General features: G+C 39.0%; 1 protein-coding gene across 4 annotated transcripts in view; it reads left to right on the top strand.

Moving 5' to 3' along the window:
- The window catches only part of Rbm27 (RNA binding motif protein 27), a 102,497-nt gene that overhangs the window by 29,411 nt on the left and 50,896 nt on the right, over window positions 1-22,190 (top strand). For 2 of the 4 annotated variants that reach the window (XM_008821640.3, XM_008821638.3), the window contains exons 4-8: window positions 6,014-6,105; window positions 6,754-6,947; window positions 7,802-8,062; window positions 10,169-10,462; window positions 12,950-13,084. In XM_008821640.3, the coding sequence (XP_008819862.1) occupies window positions 6,014-6,105; window positions 6,754-6,947; window positions 7,802-8,062; window positions 10,169-10,462; window positions 12,950-13,084 (976 nt within the window). Of the gene's footprint in view, window positions 1-6,013; window positions 6,106-6,753; window positions 6,948-7,798; window positions 8,063-10,168; window positions 10,463-12,949; window positions 13,085-22,190 lie in introns of all 4 variants that reach the window. The other 2 variants (XM_008821639.3, XM_008821637.3) reach the window with 1 other exon arrangement.

Raw genomic sequence — 22,190 nt, 5'->3', positions numbered from 1 at the left:
ACTGGCCTGGGAGCAGGGCCCAGGAAAGATGCTGGTCTTGGGCAGCTGGTGACTGTGACACTCAGAGATGCAAGGGGAGATGGGGGCAGGAAGAGGCCCCAAGGGCTCCTGGGGACTGCACTGAGGAACTGGGTTCGTCTGGATGCGAAGGATCAGGAAGGCGAAAGGTCAGCCCCTGCGTCCAGGAAAGAGGCTGGCGTATTGTGTAGCCCAGGGAAGCAGAGTGAGGTGAGACCGGGATCAGGCCCAGAGGCCTGGGGACCCATAAAAAGGAACTGGGTTGGTCTGGATGCAAAGGAACAGGAAGCAGTGGTGGTTCCTCCAGTATCTGGGGCGCCAAGACAAGGAATGGCACAGGACCCTGGCTGGGGTGGGGGGTGGCGCGAATATGGCAGGGTGAATGAGGATGGGGGAGTTAAGGGTGCGGAGGGTGCGATCCACTTACCGTGCAGAGAGGCTGGCAGGTCGTGCAGGCCCAGGGAAGCAGAGGGGGTGAGGGTGCAATTCCTTTTTTAAAATTAACTCACATATATGCAGGCAATACATGCATACACATAAAATGAAAATAATAAAGCATTTTAAAAAAATTTAAAAAATGTTTCATTTATTATTTTTGTTTCATGTGTGAATGTATTACCTGTATCATGTACATAAGTGCATCTGTTTTGTGCAGTGCCCACAGAGGATAAAAGAGGGCGTTATAGACAGTACTTAGTTGTCATGTGGATGCTGGGAACGGAACCTAGATCCTCTGCAAGAGCAGCCAATGCTCTTAACTGCTGAGCTATCTCTCCAGCTCCTAAAAATTAAAAAAAAAATTATTTTATATGGCCAGACATAGTGGTGCATGCCTTTATTTCCAGCACTTGGGAGACGGAGGCAGGTGGATCTCTGTGAGTTCGAAGTCAGCCTGGTCTACGTAGTTCAGGCCAGCTGGGGCTGCAGGGAGACCCTGTCTTAAAAAAGACACCCCCCCCCCAAATATATATTTTATGTGTGTAATTTTTTTTTTTTTGCCTGCATGTATGTAGGTGCACCACATGCCTGTAATAATCATTAATTTTTTTTTAAGTGTTTGTGTATTTGTGTTTGGGTATGTGCACACGACTACAGGTATCCCCAGAGGCCAGAAGAAGGCACCAAATTCCCTGGAGTTAGAGTTACAGGATGTTGTGAGCTACCATGTGGGTCCTGGAAACTGAACTTAGGTCCTTTGCAAGAGGAGTATACTCTCTTAACCACTGAGCCATCTCTCCAGGTCCTATTTTCCATCCTTTTAAATAAACTTTATTGTAAAGACAAAATTACTTTTTAATTTTAAATTTGTGTCAGAATTATATAAATAATACCCAAAACACCCATATGACATCTGCCTAGATGAGTTTATTGAAGACTTGAACCATTTGTTCTCCTTACATGTGCACACCAATAATTTTTTTCTGAGTCATTGTGTGTATATATCATGGCCCTTCATTTCCTTCTACTTCCTAAGAATAATATTCTTTAGGGGTTGGAGATTTGGCTCAGTTGTAGAGTGCTGACTGGACATTCACAAAGCTTTGGGTTTAATTCTCAGCACCACATAAATAGTACATGTCTTTAATTCTTGAATTTTGGTGGCAGAGGCAGGAGGATATGACGTCTATGGTTATCCTTGACTATTGAGTTCAAGGCCAACATGGGATACATGAAATCTTATCTCAACAAAAGGGGGTGGGGGGGGCTGGGGCAATTGCTCAGTTGGTGCTGTAATCCCAGTACTGGGGAAGCTTCTGAGGCTTCTGGGCAACCAGTCTAATGGAACTGGTTAAGCTCCAGGTTCATTAAGAGACCCTTTCTCAGAAAATAAAGTGAGTCAGGCATAGTGGCATACACTTTTAATCCCAGCACTTGGGAGGCGGAGATAGACAGATCTCTGAGATAGAGGTTAGCCTGTTCTACATAGCAAGTTCCAGGCCAGTTGGGGCTACAGGGAAACCCTGTCTCAAAAAGATAAAAAAATGGTGGAGAGTGATAGATGAAAACATCAGACATCTACCTCTGTCTTTCACATGCACATATATATGTGCTCTGCTGTGCTCACTCATACATGTATGTATGCATATGAACACATGCATAAAAGCTTTAGCATAACAGTAACACCATCATCTTTAGTGTATTTTGACATTCATACCAGCTTTATCTACCGTCTATTTCAGTTTTATCAGTTCCCTCAACAGTGTTTGTTATTTATAGTGTGTTCTTTTCCTCTGGTACAGGATTCATTCTAAGGAGCAGATATCATTAGGTGTCATTTTTGATTCACTTTGTAGTATATCAACTGAACTCCCTTAACATCAAAAGAAAACAAAATGTGGCTGTTTTTAATTAAAGTTAACTGAGACCACTTCACTTACTTTGTTTTTATACTGTGTCCTGTAATCATTTCTTTTATTTATGTATGTACTTCTTATTTTATTTTTTTTGTAGTGTCTCTACATGTAGCTGAGGGTACTGAGGGTAGCCTTGAACTCCTGATCTTTTTACCTCTACCTTCCAAGTGCTAAGACTTGAGGTGTGTACCACCATGCCAGGTTCCTAAAGTCTTTTAAAAATAAGTTATTCAGGTTCTCTGTATGTCTTTTCAAGTAACAGAAACTTTCCATGATTTATAGAAGTTTTTCTTTGGTACTTGATATAGTGTATAATTTATGGTCTTTGGTAGAGGTTAAGTCTTTTATAATGTGCTATAAATTCATTTGTGGCATATCCCTTTTTTCTATAGTCATTGAAGGTACTCAGTGGTTCAGAAGAGTGTGATTAAATGGCAATTGATTTAAAATAAATTTTTTAAATTTATTTTTTAATTTATTTTATTTTGTGTGTATCAGTGTTATGCCTACATGTGTTTAAGTGCACCCAGATCATGCAGTGCCAGTGGAGGACAGAAGAGGGTGTCAGATCCCCTGCAACAGGAGTTACAGATGGTTGTTAGCCACCATGTAGGTGCTAGTATTCAAACCCAGATCTTCTGAAAGAACAGCCAGTGCTCTTAACCAATGAGCTGTCTTTCCAGCTGTGATTTTTAAATAGTTCTTTAAAAAATTATATTGGAAGTACTTGCTGTTCTTCCAGGTGACCCAGTTTGGTTCCTAGTATTTACTTTGGGTGGTCATAACTGCCTGCAACTCCAGCTTTCACACTTTTTTTTTTTTTTTTTTTTTGGGTCTTTTTGAGACAGGGTCTACCTGTAGCCCCACCTGGTCTGGAATTGGCTGTGTAGACCAGGCTGGCCTTGAACTCACAGAGATATGCCTGCCTCTGCTGGGATTAAAGGCGTGTGCTACCACACCCAGCATGACACCTTCTTTTGTTCTCCATGTGGCCTACACCCACACAGGTGCACATGATTACATGTGCACACACTCAAAAATGTCTTAAAATTTTATATTTCATTGTTTTAAAAGAACAATTTTAAAAAATGCACCACAGGTTTATATGTATCTTTGTAGTAAATACTAATTTTGAACACTGAAAAGTGGATAGTAGTTTGACTGTAGAGTTACCCCAATTGACACTTTCTGGCATTTCTTGTTTCTCTAAGATTTTTATTTATAACTTAATTATAATTACTGATATAAATAGTAAATATATAGTAATAAATGATATAAAGGTGTAATATATCAAATATATAATAGTAAATGATACAAATATAATAGTGCATGAATGTAATGGTTTAATGTAATCTTGTTAGGTAATTTGGAAGGAAGAGGGTTGGCAGTGGCATAAGTCTTTGACTCCTTGTCTCCCATTTCTGGTCTGTGCTCAGTTGCTGTTGGCGTGAGCAGGTCTGAAAAAATCTCAGAACAAGCCATTGTAACTTCTTGATCCTCAGCTGTGTTGTACCATCAGTTGTTTTAATAATTTGATTATTGGCTACAAGGGAAACAGGCAAGAGAATTTAGACCATTGACTCAACACATCCTGGTGCTGAAAAATCAACAGTAGATATATTCCTATAATTTATGAAGTATACAGCATTTGTTCCTTTTTAGTAAAACTTTTCCTGAAGTTTTACTTTGTGAAGACGCATTTTTTCTGTGGAATTTTTATTATCTAGATTTAGTTTATTGCATCCCAGTGTAGTAATGCATCGTTTGTATTTCTTGTAAATTGCTAGAGAGAATGGTTTTTTAATAACCTGGTGATTGTGTGGTTTCTGCTCGTGCCATAGGGTGGCTGCCATTATTACACTGCCTGAGTTTTATTAAATTGTCACCTTCTGATCTATTTACTTTCTGGTTTTGTAATTTATAGAAACGAGGAGCTTCTCCATTATTTGGAAATTTATTTTTTACAAACTTTGTTCATTTGTTTGTGGTACTGGGTATCAAACCCAAGGCCTTGTGCTTGTTAGGTAGGCATTCTGCTACTGAGCTGTGTCCCAGCACCCCCCTTACCCCCTTTTTTAGCCTCTTGAGTGCTAACTAGGATTGCTGGTGTGTGTTACCACACCTAGCTCAAACTTTATTTTTAATTTTTAAATTTAAAAAAATTTATTTTTATTTTATGTGTATGAGTGTATTTGCCTGCAAGTGTGTAAGTGCACCCATGTCATGCAGTGCCTATGGAGGTCAGAAGAGGGCTTTGTATCAACTGTAACTGGAGTTAGCGTTATTAGCCACCATGTGAGTGCTGGGAATTGAACTTCGATCCTCTGCAAGAGCAGACAGTGCTCTCCAGCCCCAGATGTTTTAATGTCGGCGGGGGGGGGGGGGGCAGCACAGGGTCTCAGTATGTAATCTTCGCTGACCTAGAATTCCCTATGTAGACCAGGCTGGCCTTGAATTCATGGATACTTGCTTGCCTCTTCTTCCCAAGTGTTAGGATTAAAAGCATGTGGCACTGTGCCTGGCCTCCAGATTTTTTTTTCACACAGATCTAAAATTTTTTTTTTTGTGATATTTGTGTATATGTTAGGCATGTGCATACCATGACATGGGTGGAGATGAGAGGACAACCTGTAGGAGTCAGTTCTCCTTTTGCCCTGTGAGTCACAGGGATCAAACTCAGGTCCTCAGGCTTGGCTTTACCTGTTGAGCCATCTGGCCAGCCCCCAGAGCCTTTTCTATGAAGTGTATGTAAAGTTCCCCTCATGTATGACTATATTTTAAAATTAAGATATAAACCATTTTACTGTATGATACTTAATGATTGTTAGTTCTACTTTCTCAATTTAAATAATGACCTCCTTATTTTCTTCTTACATTACTATTACCTACTTTAACATTTGAAAATTAGTGTGTTTTTGTTTTGAGATAAGGCCTTGCTACATGACACTCTCTGTCATGTAGCATAGGCTGTCCTTGACCTTGTGGCAGCCATACTGCCTCAGTCTCCTGAGTATTTAGATTACAGGTATGAGCCACCAAACCTCTTTTTTTTTTTGAGACATGGTCTTGCTGTGTAATCCAGCCTGGCTTCAGACTTAGATCCTTTTTCCTCAGTCACCTGATTACAGGTGTGTGACACCACAGACAGCTAATATTCTACTTTGTTTTGTTTTGTTTGTTTGATTGTGGAGGATAGAATCTGACTGTGTAGCCCAGGCTGGCCTGGAATATACAGAGATCTATCTGCTTCCTGAGTGCTGGGATTAAAGTAATAAATCACTTCTTGAAGTAATGTTTTGATTTAACCTCACTATATGTGTATGTATGCATATCTGTCTATTATCTGTGAATCAGTTATTTACCTTCAGTGTGTATCTCTTTTTTGGAGGGGTTTGTTTTATATTTTGTTTACTAATTTATTTTGTGACAGGGTTTCAACTTGCTGGTCTGGAACTCACCTGTATAGCCAAGGGTGTCCTGCCTTTTCCTCCCAAATGCTGGGATTACAAGTTTGCCACCATATCTAACCTAGACCCCAGTATTTCAGCATGCTTATTTATGTTCTGTCTTGTACTAGAAAGATATCTAAGTTTTGTAGTTTATAGAATAACTTCTTATTTTTGATGCATATTTTCATACAGGTTTTTCAGGAGCCAGCAGAGGAAGAACGAGATGGTAGAAAAAAGAAATATCCTAGTCCCCAGAAGAATCGTTCTGAATCTTCTGAACGAAGGTGTGTACTTACCTCTAATTAGAAAGACAATGACAAATCACTTTTTTGTTGCGTATGATTTTTAACCTCTGTCCTGGCTTTCTCTCTAAACTATTAGGAAATGGTATTGTTACCTTCTTTCCAGTCTGTTTTTTGTTTTTGCCTTACTTTCTGTTCCTTTTATAAACAGTCATAATTATGTGCTTTTCCCCAAGAGCACAGAGGTGGGAGCAGTCTCCTAAGAGAATTATAATGAAATGTTCCATTTGGTTAGGGGTGCTCAGTATTAATATTATCCATGTCAGTGTATTCTAGAAGTGGTGCAGTTTGTGGTGTTAGCCATCTGTCACCAGGAAGTGGTCTTTGTTGGCAAAAACTTTGTTTGAAGCCTTTTTCCTTTCTAGGTCTAATTTCTGTCTTCTCTCCATTTCTCCTCATACTTTGGTTTCACCTCTTCTTCATTTACCTCCATCCAGTGTATTGAAGTGGGAATATTATCCCCTCCCCTTTCTAAATAATGGTTGGAAGAATTAGTGATAGTCCACAACATTCTATAAAGGAGAGACATTATGAATTTTGGTGACTTAAAGAGAGTATTTTGTACTCTAGGTTTGTGCACGGATTTCATTTCTATAGCTTATACATGGCTTTTATATCTGTGTATTGTAGGACACGGGAGAAGAAAAGAGAAGATGGCAAGTGGAGAGACTATGACCGATACTACGAGCGCAGTGAACTGTACCGTGAGAAGTACGACTGGAGGAGAGGCCGCAGCAAGAGCCGGAGCAAGAGTCGAGGCCTGAGTCGGAGCAGGAGCCGCAGCAGGGGTCGCAGCAAAGACCGGGACCCCAACAGGAATGTTGGTGAGTGGACAAGATGGCTCCGAAAACCTTCTAGTTGCTTAGATGACAGACGGAGGTGTGAGAAATTCATTTAAAGATAAATCTGCCTTTAGTATATCTAAATGAGAAAACTGGAATTGTCTCAAAAAACTGAATATGATTTTTTTTTACAAAGAGAGCTCTATTCTTGAATTCTGCTGAGTTAAGTGAGTTTGTTTTTGTTTAAAAGCTATTCATAAGTTTTGGTGTTTTTGAAGCAGGGTCTCCCTGTAGCCCCAGCTGTCCTGGAATTCACTATGTAGACCAGGCTGGCCTTGAACTCACAGAGATCTGCCTGCCTCTGCCTCCCAAGTGCTAGGACTATAGGCATGCACCACCACACCTGGCTTTAAGTCATTTTTATAATTGATATAAATGTCCTTTAACCAACAATACCAGTTGAGTAAGGTGGTTACTTGCCTTTGTTTTTTGTTTTGTTTTTCCTAAAAGTAATTAATTTGTTATGAGATTGTCTAATGGCTATAAAATTAAAAAAAAAAAAAAAAACAAACCCCCAAAACCACACCAAAAGCAGAAACACTGATATCCTGAAATACCAGGTTGGATGCTAGTGCTTGGGTAGCATTCTTTTTATCAGTGGAGAAGCTGACACTTTTCGTTCAGTGAAATTGATGTTGATAATATAAAGCATGGATTTTCACAAGATGTTGGTTGAAAGGTCACACCATTGATGTTCTTGCTTTTAGAATATGTTAGTAATGAGACCAGTTAAATACGCTAATATTCTCATCTTTGTTATTCTGTGAGAGAATAAGCATAGCTTAAAAGCATAAATGATCTCATTGTCTCTTGTTTTTATTTTGTCTCTAAAGCAGAGCACAGGGAAAGATCAAAGTTTAAGAGTGAGAGAAATGACTTGGAGAGTTCCTATGTGCCTGCGTCTGCTCCGCCTGCGAACTCTTCTGAGCAGTATTCCTCTGGGGCACAGTCTATTCCCAGCACAGTTACTGTGATTGCACCTGCTCACCATTCTGAAAACACAACTGAGAGTTGGTCTAATTACTATAACAATCATAGCTCTTCCAATTCTTTTGGTCGAAACCCACCACCAAAGAGGCGATGCAGAGATTATGATGGTAAAAGCACCTTCTCTTATGTATTGTACCCCAGATTCCTAGTAAAGTAAATGCTGCTTAGATTGCATGCCTTTTCCTTATAGTCCACCTTGCTAAAGGAAAGAATGGAGAGGAGGATCTCTTGGCATATGCTTATATCCATGTTTGCTATGATGATTTGTCTCTTTTGTCAAGAGGCTACATTTGACCTTAAAATTTTTTTTTCCTGTGTAGCCCAGATTATCTCCAAACTTAACAGCCTTCTGCCTCAGACTCCTGGCCAAGTGCTGGGATTCTAGGCATGTGCCAGCACACTTGACTGAATGTTTACTGAACTGGAACCCCCCCTCCCCACCTTTGTAATGGTACTGACAGCTGAATTCAGGGCCTTGCCTTCTTTAGGAAGGTCTGCCCCTGGGCTACATCTCTAACAAGGCACCTTTCTTTTTTACATGAATACTAGTCTGTTCTTCACATTTAATATGTTTTTTCACTTCTCATTTCCTGATAATTCCATACTAATAGATAAAGAACTCCCTAAAGTTTTTCTTTTTAGGCTTCTTAGAATTCTCTATGTATTAAAATATGTTTAACCTGTTTCTTATTAATACAAACTTAGGCTATTTCTAGCATTTTCAACTGTAAACAGTGCTACAGTAAATAACTTGGTTTCTAAGGCCTAATTGAAATTTTAATTAAAAAAAATTTTTATGGTCTTTTTTGAGACAGGTTCTCCCTGTAGCCCCAACTGACCTGGAACTCGCTGTGTATACTAGGCTGGCCTTGAACTCACAGAGATCTGCCTCTGCAGACTTATTAATTGGCACCTAGTACACATTTTATAGGGTACAATGACATTTCAGTACATAATATTATATGTAAGAATCAGATAAGGGTAATTGGCATGCCTGTTACCTCACACATTTATCATTTGTGTATGTTGGGAACATTCATAATCTTCTTTACCAGCTATTTTAAAATCATCAACTATAGTTGTATCAACTATAGTTACCTTTTATACTGTGGAACATTACAAGTCATTTCTCCTATTCACTTGAATATTTTATTTTCAGTTTATTATTTTTTAATATTTTATGAGTGCATTGCCTGCATGTTATGTAAGTGCACCTGTGTTGCACAGTGCCAGTGAAGGTCATAAGAGGGCATTGGATTCCTCTGGAACTGGAGTTAGAGATGGTTGTTAGCTACCGTGTGGGTGCTGGGACTCGAACCTGGGTTGTCTGCGATAGTAGCCAGTGCTCTTAACTGCTGAGCCAAGTCTCTAGCCCCACTTGAATATTTTAGATTAAATTTTTAATTTTCCATGTATAAAAAGAATTGTTGCTCTAAAATAATATTACTAAAAATAGGTCATTGAAATTAAGTAATCCAGTTCAAGGCTTTTATTCCTTCTTCCTAAACTTTTGCTAAATTGTTATTTGTGTAATTATTGTGTTATTTATTTATTTATTTATTTATTTATTTATTTATTTGATTTATTTTTTGGTGTTTTTGAGACAGGGTCTCCCTGTAGCCCCAGCTGGCCTGGAACTCACAGAGATCAGCCTGCCTCTGCCTCCCAAGTGCTGGGAATAGAGGTGTGCGCCACCACACTGGGCCTTAAAAGCTTTATTTTTATGTATTTATTTTTTTGGTCTTTTTGAGACAGGGTCTCCCTGTAGCCCCAGCCACCACGCCCAGCTTAAAAGCTATTTTTAAATAAATAAGTTCTTACTATGTAACCCAGGCTTATTTCAAACCTGCTGTGTAACTCAGGCTGTTCTCAAACTTGCAATCCTCCTACCTCAGCTTCTAGAGTCCTAGGAGTACAGGCATCACTGCCATACCCGATTCTTATTATAGAAGCTTAATAGCAAGTTGGTTAATAGCCTGTTGTTGACCCTGCTACTTTTTTTTTTTAATGTCATATTTTCATAGTTTTGAAAGTAGAGAATATGCCTGTGTATACTCAAAGTTATATGGTAATTAACAGACACCGAGATTTTCAACTTCTTGGAAAGACTGCAATGTAAATTATACTGAGTTTTTCAGGAATTTGTTTTATTCTCTAAACTCTTACATAGATTGTAATAAGATTTTTTTTTTTTTAAATTTTAATTCTTACAGAAAGAGGATTTTGTGTACTTGGTGACCTTTGTCAGTTCGATCATGGAAATGATCCTCTAGTTGTTGATGAAGTTGCTCTGCCAAGTATGATTCCTTTCCCACCCCCTCCTCCTGGGCTTCCTCCTCCACCACCTCCTGGAATGTTAATGCCTCCAATGCCAGGCCCAGGCCCAGGCCCTGGTCCTGGCCCTGGTCCTGGTCCCGGCCCAGGCCCAGGTCCTGGCCATAGTATGAGACTTCCTGTTCCTCAAGGACATGGTCAGCCACCACCTTCTGTTGTGCTTCCCATACCAAGTAAGTATGTGCTGGTTGAATTCTTTTTTTTATTGATGAATTCTGTTTAGAAGGACCTTATCCTGTTTGCTAACTGCTAAAGTGCTTGAAAAATAATAATGGAATTTAAAATATGCTTCCATAATTAAGATGTCTTTTCCTTTTTGCCATTCTTTATCTGCAGTATAACTTTTATCTGTAGTGGCCTGACGTGTTTACCTGGAGACAAAGTTTTGTTAATTGATAGCATTTTAAGATGTTAGAGAAAAAAAATACCAGTAGTTCTATGAATTTTTTGCTCTTTAGAGACAGCTTCTTCAAGAATATTGAAATAAGTTGTAAAATTTTTTATTATGGAGGCTTTCAGATATACACAGGTAGTATCACTGGCTTCAGTGATTATCTATTCAGCTATCTTGGCTTGGTTAAACTCCCTCCCCACAATTTTTTATTTTTTGGTTGCTTTGTTTTTGTGGGAGTAAATTTCACATGCCATGTATTTTAACAGTGTATGTTTCAGTGTGAATCTCTTTACTGATAAAAATACTTTGTGTTTTAAAAAGTAGGTCATTATTGCATCTACCTAAATTGAGAGTCAGAACTATTTTTAAATACCCATGTAAGGGCCTTAGAGATGGATCAGTTGCTAAGAGTGTTTGCCAGGATCTGAGTTTAAATCTCTAGCACCAACAGTAAAAGTTGGATGTGGCCAGGGGTGGGGTACACACCTTTAATCCCAGCACTCAGGAGGCAGAGGCAAGTGGATCTCTGTGAGTTTGAGGCCAGCCTGATCTATAAGATTAAAAAAAAATAGCTGGATGTGGCCACATACATGTAACCCCAGCACTGTTGGGGGTGGAGACACAGGAGGATTACTGGGGATTGCTGGCAGCCAGTTTAACTCCAGATTCAGTGAGAGACTGTCTAAAGGGAACAAGGCTGTGAGTGATAGGGCACAGTGCTCATCTGGCCTTTGTGTGCATGAGTGTGTGTGCACTCCCTGATACACAATATATACCCACATACATTAAAAAGAAGGCCTTTTAAGGAATATAAATGGCTGTTAGCTAGTTGTGGTGACACATTCCTGTTATCTAGTACTCTGGAGACTGAGTAGGATGTTGAGGTAAGGCTTTAAGTATAGCGAGAACAGAAGTAAGACTGGATTGTAAAAATTCAATTGAAAGAGGTTATGGAATGGATTATTCACTTGTATGCAGAGGTATTAGAAAATATTTCCTTGGGGCTGGAGAGATGGCTCAGCGGTTAAGAACACTGGTTGTTCTTACAGAAGACCTGGGTTTGAACCCCAGCACCCACATGGCAGGTAACAACTGTCCTTAACTCTAGTTCTAGGTGATCTGACAGCCTCTTTTGTCCTCTGTGGGCATTGCACGACACAGGTGCACTTACCTACACGTAGGCAATACATGCATACACATAAAATAAAAATAAATATTTAAAAAATTTTTTTAAAATAGAAAGTATTTCCTTATAGACATTTAGCATCACATTATTAAAGAACAGCAAATTATTATTTAGAACTTTATTGCTGTTCAGTTTAAACAGTACATCTTCTTATGTTTCTGGTACTGTGCTTGAATCTAGGGCCTTACTCATGCCAGGCAAGCACTCTGCTACTGAGATAAATTCCCAACTTTTTTCACTTTATTTTGCATCAGGATCTCATTAAGAGGGCCAGGCTGGCCTTGAACTAGCCCTGTAGTTCAGGCAGACTTTAAACTTGAGATCTTCTTGCTTTATGTAGCCTCTTGAGTAGCTGGAATCATAGTCCTGAATCATCTGGTATTCTGTTCCCTCTCCTCCACTCTATTGTTGGGGCTTCTAAGGATTTAAACCGGGGCTTCATGCATTCTAGGCAGGTGCTCTACCACTGAGCTACATTCCCAGCACTATTTATCTTTTTTTTTTTTTGAGACAAAGTTTCCCTGTAGCCCCAACTGGCCTGGAAGGCCTGGAACTTACTATGTAGACTAGGCTGGCCTCAATCTGCCTGCCTCCTGAGTATTGGGATTAAAGTATTGGGATTAATGCAGTGTTTTGTGTATGTTAGGAAAGCACTCCACCAACTGAACCGCCTCTTCAGCCCACCCCTCCACTAATTTTTTAAAAAATAATGTTTCACAGCATTCACAATTGCAGATATTTGTGTGTGTTTATTACTCAATTTATGCTGAGGAAGTTCACTGTTCCCTAGAAAATTTCTTCAAATCCCTCCCAGCCCTCTCCACTTCACCTGCAGAGGCAACCAGTTCTGCTTTTCTTTACTGTTAGTTTTGCCTGTTCTAGAACTAAGAATGTCATTAAAATTATATAACCCATAATTATATACTATAATTATATAGTGCTTAAACCTGCATGTCAGGACCCCGAATTTTGCTCAAAACCCAAGTAGGTCTTTAAGTATGAATATCTAAATTAGTACTAGTATTGTGTTTTTACTAGGAAATATTAATGCCATACTTCTCAATTTTTTGTATTCTGTAGGACCACCTATTTCACAGTCAAGCTTGATAAACAGCCGTGACCAGCCTGGGACAAATGCAGTGCCCAATCTTGCCCCAGTGGGAGCAAGACTACCTCCTCCTTTACCCCAGAACCTTCTTTATACAGTATCAGAAAGTAAGTAACTTATCAGAAGTTAGTAACTAAGTAACTAACTTCTTGCAGTATGTCTACCTATAGAAATTGTTATTTGTGCTGGGTATGGTGGTGTACGCCTTTAGTCTCAGCATTCAGGAGACAGAGGCAGATGGATTTCTGTGAAGTTGAGGTTAGCCTGGTCTACTTTTAAAGTTCCAGCCCAGTTGGGCCTACAGAGAAACCCTGTCTCAAAAATAAGTATTCATACAGCAGTTTTTGCAGCTGTGCCATATGACTATATTTTAATTTTGTGTGCTAGAGGAGGTATAGACAAGGCCTTTGGTTTTTGGGATTCCTCTGCTGATGCAGACTAGCAATAGTTACCCCTTCCGTATTGTTTGCTGTGGAGTAGCAGCACTTAGTTTGTTCTAAAGAATTTTCTTTTGAAGCTTCTAATTGAATTTCTAAAACATATGACCTGCCTTCTAAGAAGTATATGTATATTCAAGTATATACTTTAACCTTGCATGTTGAAATGACAATAGGAAGCATATTGGAAATTATAATGTTCATGTTTTAACCAATTTTTAGCATTCATGTTTAATTGTAAAATGTTTTCCTTGATTCCTAACTTTTTTATTTATTGTTTGGTTGTTAAAAAAAGAAAAATTCCTTTTTCTAGCCAGGCCTGGTGGTGTACACCTTTAATACCAGCAGAGAAAGGTGGATAGCTGTGAGACTGAGGCTAGCTTGGTCTACATAGTGAGTTCCTGGCCAACTGGAGCTACAGGGAGACCCTGTCTCAAAAAGAGCCCCCCCCACCAAAAAAAATCCTTTTTCCAAAAATACTCCTTAAAAGTTGATTAAGCCAGGTATGGTCACATGCCTGTAATCCCAGCACTTAGGAGGTGGAGGCAGGAGGATCAAGAATTCATGGCCAGTCTCAGTTATGTAATAAGTTTGAGGCCACCCTGGGCTACATGAGACCCTGTTTCAAAGAACAACCCCCAAAATAATTGTCAGAAATGTCAGATTGTGAGCTCTTTCTCTATAGAAATAGTTAACAGTATGCTCTTTTTTTTTTTTTTTTTTAAATGTGTCTGTGCTTGTCGGAAAGGTAGTTTAGCTCCCTAAACATTGCCTCAACTCATGTTGTGGAGAAGGAATTGAACAGAGTTGCTGAACCTAGTTTAAATTCCTGATGTCTTTGTAATCTAGACCAACTCTTAACTTCTGTGTACCCCAATTTCCTTTTCTGCAAAGTAAGAATGATGTTAATTCATTAAGATTCTTTTGAAGAATAAATGAAATCATATATGTGACATATAAAAAGCCTCTGGCATCTAGTAAGCTATGAAGATTAGTTATATTACTGTAGTTACTGTTTTCTTGTCAAATTTCAACCTCTGAGAAATGGCCTGTTTTTAAGTCTCTGCCTTCTACCATCCCTGTCCAGTGGAAATAAGATCCATCTAATCATCCAGACACCGTTTTGTGACTGACTCATTGCTTTTTTTTTTCCATTAGCAAGTAGTAGGCTTGAGTACAGGCCTCTAGCATGAAAGACAAGCTATGCTCCCAGCCCTACTTTGCTTTTTTTTTCCCTTTGAAGTTTCTCTTTTACTATATTTCTATCAGAACCTCTCCCCTTATCCACATTTGAATCACTGTATGTTTGGAGTGTTATTTGACACCATTATGATTTGTTTTAAGCCCCTCCCTACCCTCTGCAATATGTGCCACATAATGCTGCTAAGTGAATATTCCTAAGGCTGTTCATGAGAACTCTGCAATAGCCACTGTTTCCTTCTGAATCATCAAAGGACCCCTCTCTGGGGCTTTTAACTATTTCTATAATTTGCCTCTCCCTTCTCTCTGCCCAGGTCATAACTCAGTTTTCTTTTTCCTTCTTTACTTCTACCTATGTGCTATCTCTATTCTTTCAAGGTTCAAATCTAAGTACTTGGGAAGCATTAGCTCTCTGTTTTAAATTCTTATATAACCCAAAAGCACTTAATTACGTAATAATACATGGATCAGGTTGATTTTCTTTATATATATATAAATCTAAGACAACTGACATTCAGAACAGAAATCGTATCTGACACTTTTCTTCCTGTTTCATTCTTTTGATTTACCTTAATGTCTTTTCATGCTATCATTTTTTAACTTAAATTACATATACATAAAAATAAAGAAAACACAGCTGAGTGTGGTGGTGCACGCCTTTAGTCCCAGCGCTTGGGAGGGAAAAAAAAAGAAAACACTATAATGACCTCATGTGTGTCCTATAATGAAGACTGTGTACTTGTTATTCAGCTTCAGCACTTACCAGCAATGGTTAACCCCTTTTCATCCATTTCTGACTCAGCTGTTCACATTTTTAATGCTTTTTGTATTTATAAATTTGAAAAACGTGGTTATATTTCAGTCTGAAGCAAATGGTATATTTTTGTACTGTTATTAAATTTAGTATTGAGTCATGGTAAAAATTCCATTTTGTTTTAAATTTTAAAAAATTCTGGCACTTGGCCCTTTTTATATTGGGGTTAACACTGTGACTTGCTATAAATGCTGTTCTTGGAGTCCTGCATGCATGCGAGTGCACCCGTGTCGTGCAATGCCACGGAGGTCAGAAGAGGGCTTCGAATTCCCTGGAACTGGAGTTAAGGATGGTTTGTAGCCACCATGTGGGTACTGGGAATTGAACCTGGGTCCTCTGCAAGAGCAGTTAGTGCTCTTAACTGCTGAGCCATCTCTCCAGTCCTGGAGTTAATTTTTTTAAATGGAGCTATTACCATTTATCTTTTAATTAATTCAGAAAATATTTGTTTGATATTTACTGTGTGTCAGGCATTGTGCTCAACCCTAGGGACTAAGATGAGTAAGACAACAGCTCGTAGGTAGCCTTTCTTGTTTCTTTAAAAAGACAGGGTATAGGCCTTTTAGAACAAAAATTCCAGATATTTGTTTTTGAGAGGCTAATAATAGATGTAAGAAAATTTGAGGGACAAAGCCAGCAGCTTCTTATGTTGCCAGAACCAAGGACTGTGTATGGAAATGTCTAATGTCATTTCAATTAAAAAATAAAAGCTTAGAATAAAAGACCATCTTTTTTTTTTTTTTTTTTTTTTTTGTGGTCTTTTTTAGACAGGGTCTCCTGTAGCCCCAGCTGTCCTGGATCTCACTATGTAGACCAGGCTGGCCTCAAACTCACAAAGATCCACCTGCCTCTGCCTCCCAAGTGCTGGGATTAAAGGCATGCGCCACCATGCCTGGCAAAGGACAATCTTTTAATGCTTACTATGCTTTTTACTGTTTTTGTTTCAAGATCAATAAAATAGATAATTTCCCAGTGGTATTTGTATATCATTATAATCTTATGTGTTATATCAGTGTTTATAAAGAGACTTAATTGGTTGGCAGCTGAAAATTACAGAATATCAATATTGGACAATTCTGTCATGCAAGGGACTTTGTGATTTTTCCTTCTTTCTTAAAAGTTTATAGTTTGATTCTCAAATAAGTGGAGAGGGGCTGGGCAAATGGCTCAGTGAAGTGCCTGCTGTGCAAGCATGATGATCTGGGTTTGGATTCCTAGCACATGTAAAAGCCGCATGTGGTGGCATAGGTCTGTAACCCTGCTAGTGCAGGGGAAGAGACAGGTAGAGTCCTAGAGCTTGCTTGCTAGTCATTGTAGCCAAACTGCTGAGCTGTAGGTTTAGTGAGAGACCCTGTCTCAAACAGTAAGGTAGAGAGGGGCAGGGGATGAAGCTGAGTTGGTAAGAGTGCTTGCCTAGTGTGCATGAAGCCCTAGCAACACACAAAGCCAGGGGTGATGACACATGCCTAGAATCCTAGCATCCAAGACATGAAGGCAGGAAAGTCAGGAGTTCAAGGTCATCCTTAGATACATTGAGGCCAGCCTGCCATACATGTGAAACCCTGCCTAAATTTGAAAAAAGAGAAAGCAGTGGAGGAAGACTGATGTTGACCTCCATATGCATGAACACATACACAAACCATACACACACACACAAATACATACAATTTATAGAAAAGCTTGAAAACCTCGGGGTAGTACCTGATACTAATTTAAAAAACATTTAAAAAAACATCAAACATTTAAAAAAATTAGAGAGGGCCAGTGTAATGGCTCAGTGGATGAAGGTGCTTGCTGTCGAGCCTGATGACGAGTTTCATCTCTAGGATCCACATGATAGAGAGAGCCAATTACATATGCAGAAAAAAATTAAAAATTAAGATTGAGGGGCCCGAGGAAATGATTCAGTGGGTAAAGTGCTTGCCATGCAAGTGTGAGGACCCTGGTTCAAATCCCAAGAACCCACATAAAGCCAGATGGAGTAGCAAGTGTCTCTCCTGCAGTGAGATGAAAGGTTGAGTTTCTAGAAGCTCTTGGGTGAGCCAGCCTGGAGTATGCAATGGCAAAGAGATTCTGTATTAAACAAAGTAAAAAGGCAGAGAATCTGAGGTTGTCCCCTGAGCCCCACAGGCATGAACTGGCATTTAAACCTTCACTCATCCACATGAAGACTCACATGAACACACACAGAATGCATATACATAAAAAAATTGGTAGATATAATACAGTTTTTCAGGCATACATTTAAAATATATATATTCTATTTAAATGATTTTAAGATAGGTTAGGGGTGGAGAGATGGCTCAGCAGTAACGAGCAAGCAGAAGACCCGGGTTCAAATCCCAGCACCTACATGGCAGCTAACAGCTACCATCTGTATCTTCAGTTCCAGGGGATCCGACACCCTCTTCTGACCTCCGTGGGCACTGCATGAGAGCATTTACATACACGAATACATGCATACACATAAAATAAAAATAATAAATAAAATACTAAAAAAGATAGGTTTTTTCATTTTAAATAATTTTCTCTGAGACAGATAAAATTGAACCCTTAAAATTGTTCAAGTTTCTTTTGTAAATAATGTAATTGGTAATTTCTTTTTTTGTTTTTTTTTGTTTGTTTGTTTTGTTTTGTTTTTTGAGACAAGGTCTCCCTGAAGCCCCAGCTGGCCTGGAATTCACTAGATTCTAGGCTTGCCTTGAGCTCACAGAGATCTACCTGCCTCTACCTCTCAAGTGCTGGGATTAAAGTCATGCACCACCACACCCAGCTTGTAATTGGTAATTAAAAAAAATTTTTTTATTGAACTTTTGTGTATTTCATACATAAAATCATCTTTATACCCCCTTCCCCTTTGGCACCTTGCCATAGCCATCGCCACCGCCCCCCCCCCCACCAAGTTCATGCATTCTTGTCATTTGTATTAAGGCCAATTATGTAAAGTTAGTGTTCCCAGATATCCCTCAGTCCAAGTTCATCCACTGGGGTTTAGTTAGCCTATCTGTAGAGTCTCTCCCTTTAAGAAGATCAGCTGTTCCTCACCCAGGAATAATCAGCTGCCAGTAATTCTTTGACTAAGATTGGGGCCTGCTGTTCTTTTCCACAGTTCTGTGCTGGGTTTTTGTCTGCCTGAGTTTGCATGGGTCTTCTGAATGCTGACACCATTGCTGTAGGTTTGTATGAGAAGGGTCCTAGGCACCTGTAGGACTATTTCTAGTCATGCACCTCCTCCCTGGCTCTTACAGTCTTTCTGCCCCCTCTTCCGCAATGGTTCCTGAGCCCTGGGTGGGTGGATTTTAATATAGGAGTCCTGTCTAAGGACCCATACTCTGTAGAGTCTTATTCTCTATGCTTTGGTCATTTGTGATGTTTTGTGTTGCTCGCCCTCTGTTGCATGAGGGAGCTTCATTGATGAGAATTAAAGATGCATTAGTGTTCTCTTTATCCCTTGTTCTGTGTTCTGTGAGCCTTAGGTTTAGAGGTTGCATTGTAGATGTGCCATTTAGGCTTGGGCAGTTCACAGACAATCTACGTGTATGACAAGTTGTTGACTGTAAAAATCTGTTTGAAAAAGAAGCTTCTTTGATTGGTGATGATTGGGATACTTGTCTGTAAATTCTAGGATCCATATTTTGCACATAGTAAGAAATTACATTTGTCTACAGATGTGACAGCCTTGGGGTTTTCTCTAAGATCTATGACCTCTCTAGCTATGTATATTTGGCTAGGTTTACAGTACCACACATGAGTTTCCTCCCATTGAGTGGGCTTTAAATCCAATTAGGTAGCTGTTGATTACCTTGAAGATAAAAGTGCCACTAGTGGACCAATGTTGTTTGCTGTACCTGGTCATTGATATGGTTTTCAGACCTTGGAGCTAGGGTTGGACCATTGATTGATGTTCTCCCTTACCAGCTTGCATAGTGCTCTTCAAAGCTGTGAGTACTAGCCTTCAAGAGAGATGGCTTTCAGTTCAGTTCCAGCTCCATTTCTTCAAATCCTGTGTCCAAAGTATGTCTCACCTTCAGCAATAAGTCTTACCTTCAAGTTCTAGGAGGCAAACAGGGACTGCGGCAATAGCCTGTATAATTTTGGGAGTCTCTTGGACCATCCTGGGCAGCAACTCAAAGGAAGGTTTCTCCTGTCTGACACTGTTTCTTGTTATGTAATCTTTAACTCACGGATTCATGTAGGGATATTATGTGTGTAATTTTTTAGTAGGTTTTTGGACTAATACGATTCCCTCTGGTTTTTTTAATATTAGCTAGGCACTATTTATGTCTCCTCTTTCTCTCCCTGTTTTATCTTCCCTCCCTGCCCTTCCCATTTTAAAGTGTCTCCATTTTCTGTAATTTGTCATTTTTAAACACTATTTTAAAACAATATTTTTAGTATAATAGAAATTTGAAGCTATCCTAAAATTTTAACAGATTGGGAGAATTTAAATTACAGATTTTTATTGTCATAAAAATTATTAAAATTTATAGCTGGGAGTGGTGGCGCACGCCTTTAAAGTCCCAGCACTCGGGAGGCAGAGGCAGATGGATCTCTGTGAGTTCAAGGCCAGCCTGGTCAACATAGTGAGTTGCAGGACAGCTGGGACTACAGGGAGACCCTGTCACAAAAAGACCAAAAAAAAAAAAAAAAAAGAAAAAGAAACTAAATTTACAACACAGAAAAACATAAGTAAAAAAACAGCATGTCAAATCATATAGTTATGAAAATTATGTCAATAGGGACCCAATGTAAACATAGAAAACTGTTTTCTGGATTTTTGGCGGTAGGGTTCTGCTCAATGCTGGGCATCAGGTGCAAGTAAAGAATGGTTCTCTTTTTCTTTGAGACAGGGTCTCACTATGTAGCTCTGGCTAGCATGGAACTCACTATGTAGACCAGGCTTACCTCAAAGTCAGAGATCCACCTGCCTCTGCTCCCCAAGTGCTGAGATTAAAGGCATGTGCTACCATACCTAGCCAAGAAATGGTTCTTATAGAAAAAACTTAGTAGTGGGAAAGAAGTACATTTAAGAAAGTATGAAAAATAGTCATGTAATGTAAAGCTGGTGTGGAGGTGCACACCTGTAATCCCAGTCTTGGTAAGCTGAGTCAGGAGGATCTAGAGTTTGAATCAGTCTCAGAAGTATAGAACAATACAAGATTCTTCCCCTGCCCCCAATGAAAAGGTCAAAAAATAGCAACAACCTAATAAGGTAAGGCATTCATTTAGACTGTAATTACCTGTTTTCAAAGATGCAGATGGTTACAAGAATTAAAAAAAAAATCACTTTATTGTAAAATGGGATAGCTTGTGTTCTCTGGTCATGCTATTGCAAATGGTTATACTTTAGGAAAGACTGAAAGTTTGGTTTTTTTGTTGTTGAGTTAAAATATCTTAGGTCTTTGAAAATGACTTAAGTAATGATGTAGTTGGGATGTTATGGAAAGAGAGCAGTATCATACAACTATTAAAATCAGCTATTTCCAGTAACACACTTATATATTTTACCCAGATCTAAAATCACCAACTTAATGTTTCAGCCTTCCTGGTATTTGAGAATGAACTCAGGATCTGCAGCAGGCTAGGTGGGTGCTCTGCCAGTGAGCCACACCCTCAGCCCGCATAGTCATTTTAAAATTAAGTATATTCCCTTTTCTGTCTTATACTTGATCTGTTTCTTTTGCTTCTTTGAAACACAGTGTAAACATTTTATAACTGAAGCTCATTGAATTGGATGTGCAAAAAGTAATAGTGTTTTATCAAGTTCCTACTGTGTACTAGACCTAGTACCTAGAACATTGAGTGTACCAGGGACTTTGTAATCTACTAGAGAAGGCACAGAATAAACGTGGCCAATATTTGGAAGTATAACTTTTCTGTATTTGAGTTTATAAATTGAGACCATTTTTATTTCTGTGAATACTTAAAGGCAAAAATCAATAAAGTTAGAATAAATGGCTAAAAATTTATGTTCAGTAAAGACTCTTTAATAGAGTTCATGTTAGAAATGTGTAAATGATGGTAGGTGTGGTAGCCTTTAATCCCATCACTCTGAAATCCTGGATGCAGAGCTCTGTGCGCTCAAGGCCATCCTGATTTACATCTTGAGTCAGACCAACCAGGGCTATGTTATGAGACCCCCATCTCAAAAGAAAATAAAAAAGAGCCAGGAGGGGTGGTGCACGTTTTTAGTCCCAGCACTAGGGAGGCAGAGGCAGACTGATCTCTGTGAGTTGGAGGCCAGCCTGGTCTACATAGCAAGTTCCAGGCCAGCTGGGGCTATATAGATTCTGTATAAAAACAACAACAAAAAAGGGTAAATGTTAGTATCACACATGCTCAGAAAGATGATGATGGGCAAATCAACTTGATGTTTCCATTCACTGTTCACACTGACCAAAACTAAATTGAATAACTGGTTTATTATCACCATTATTGTAACTTACTTAAAAATTTAAACCTTAACTGAAAATTTTGGATAAATAAAAGAACAAATAGTGTAGTGACTCTATATATTCTAATTTCTTCAACAGTTGTCAACAGAGGTAGTTAATCTTGTTTCATCTATATTATATTCCTTAGTGACACTTACATATATGCAGGCAGAACACTCATACACAAAATAAAACCCCACCAGATGGACTTGAACCAGTGTCCAGTCTATAAAGAGGAGGGTCAACACGGAGGAATCATTTCCTCCATGCTTCCAAGAGAAGCCAACAATGGTCGAGCAGGACCTTTGACTTATCTTCACATAGATGG

The sequence above is a fragment of the Nannospalax galili genome, unplaced genomic scaffold (assembly GCF_000622305.1).
Source record: "Nannospalax galili isolate Female #2095 unplaced genomic scaffold, S.galili_v1.0 scaffold328, whole genome shotgun sequence".
Lineage (NCBI taxonomy): Eukaryota > Metazoa > Chordata > Mammalia > Rodentia > Spalacidae > Nannospalax > Nannospalax galili.
Note: the sequence above shows the minus strand (reverse complement) of the source record. Positions and strands in the feature narration are given on the sequence as shown.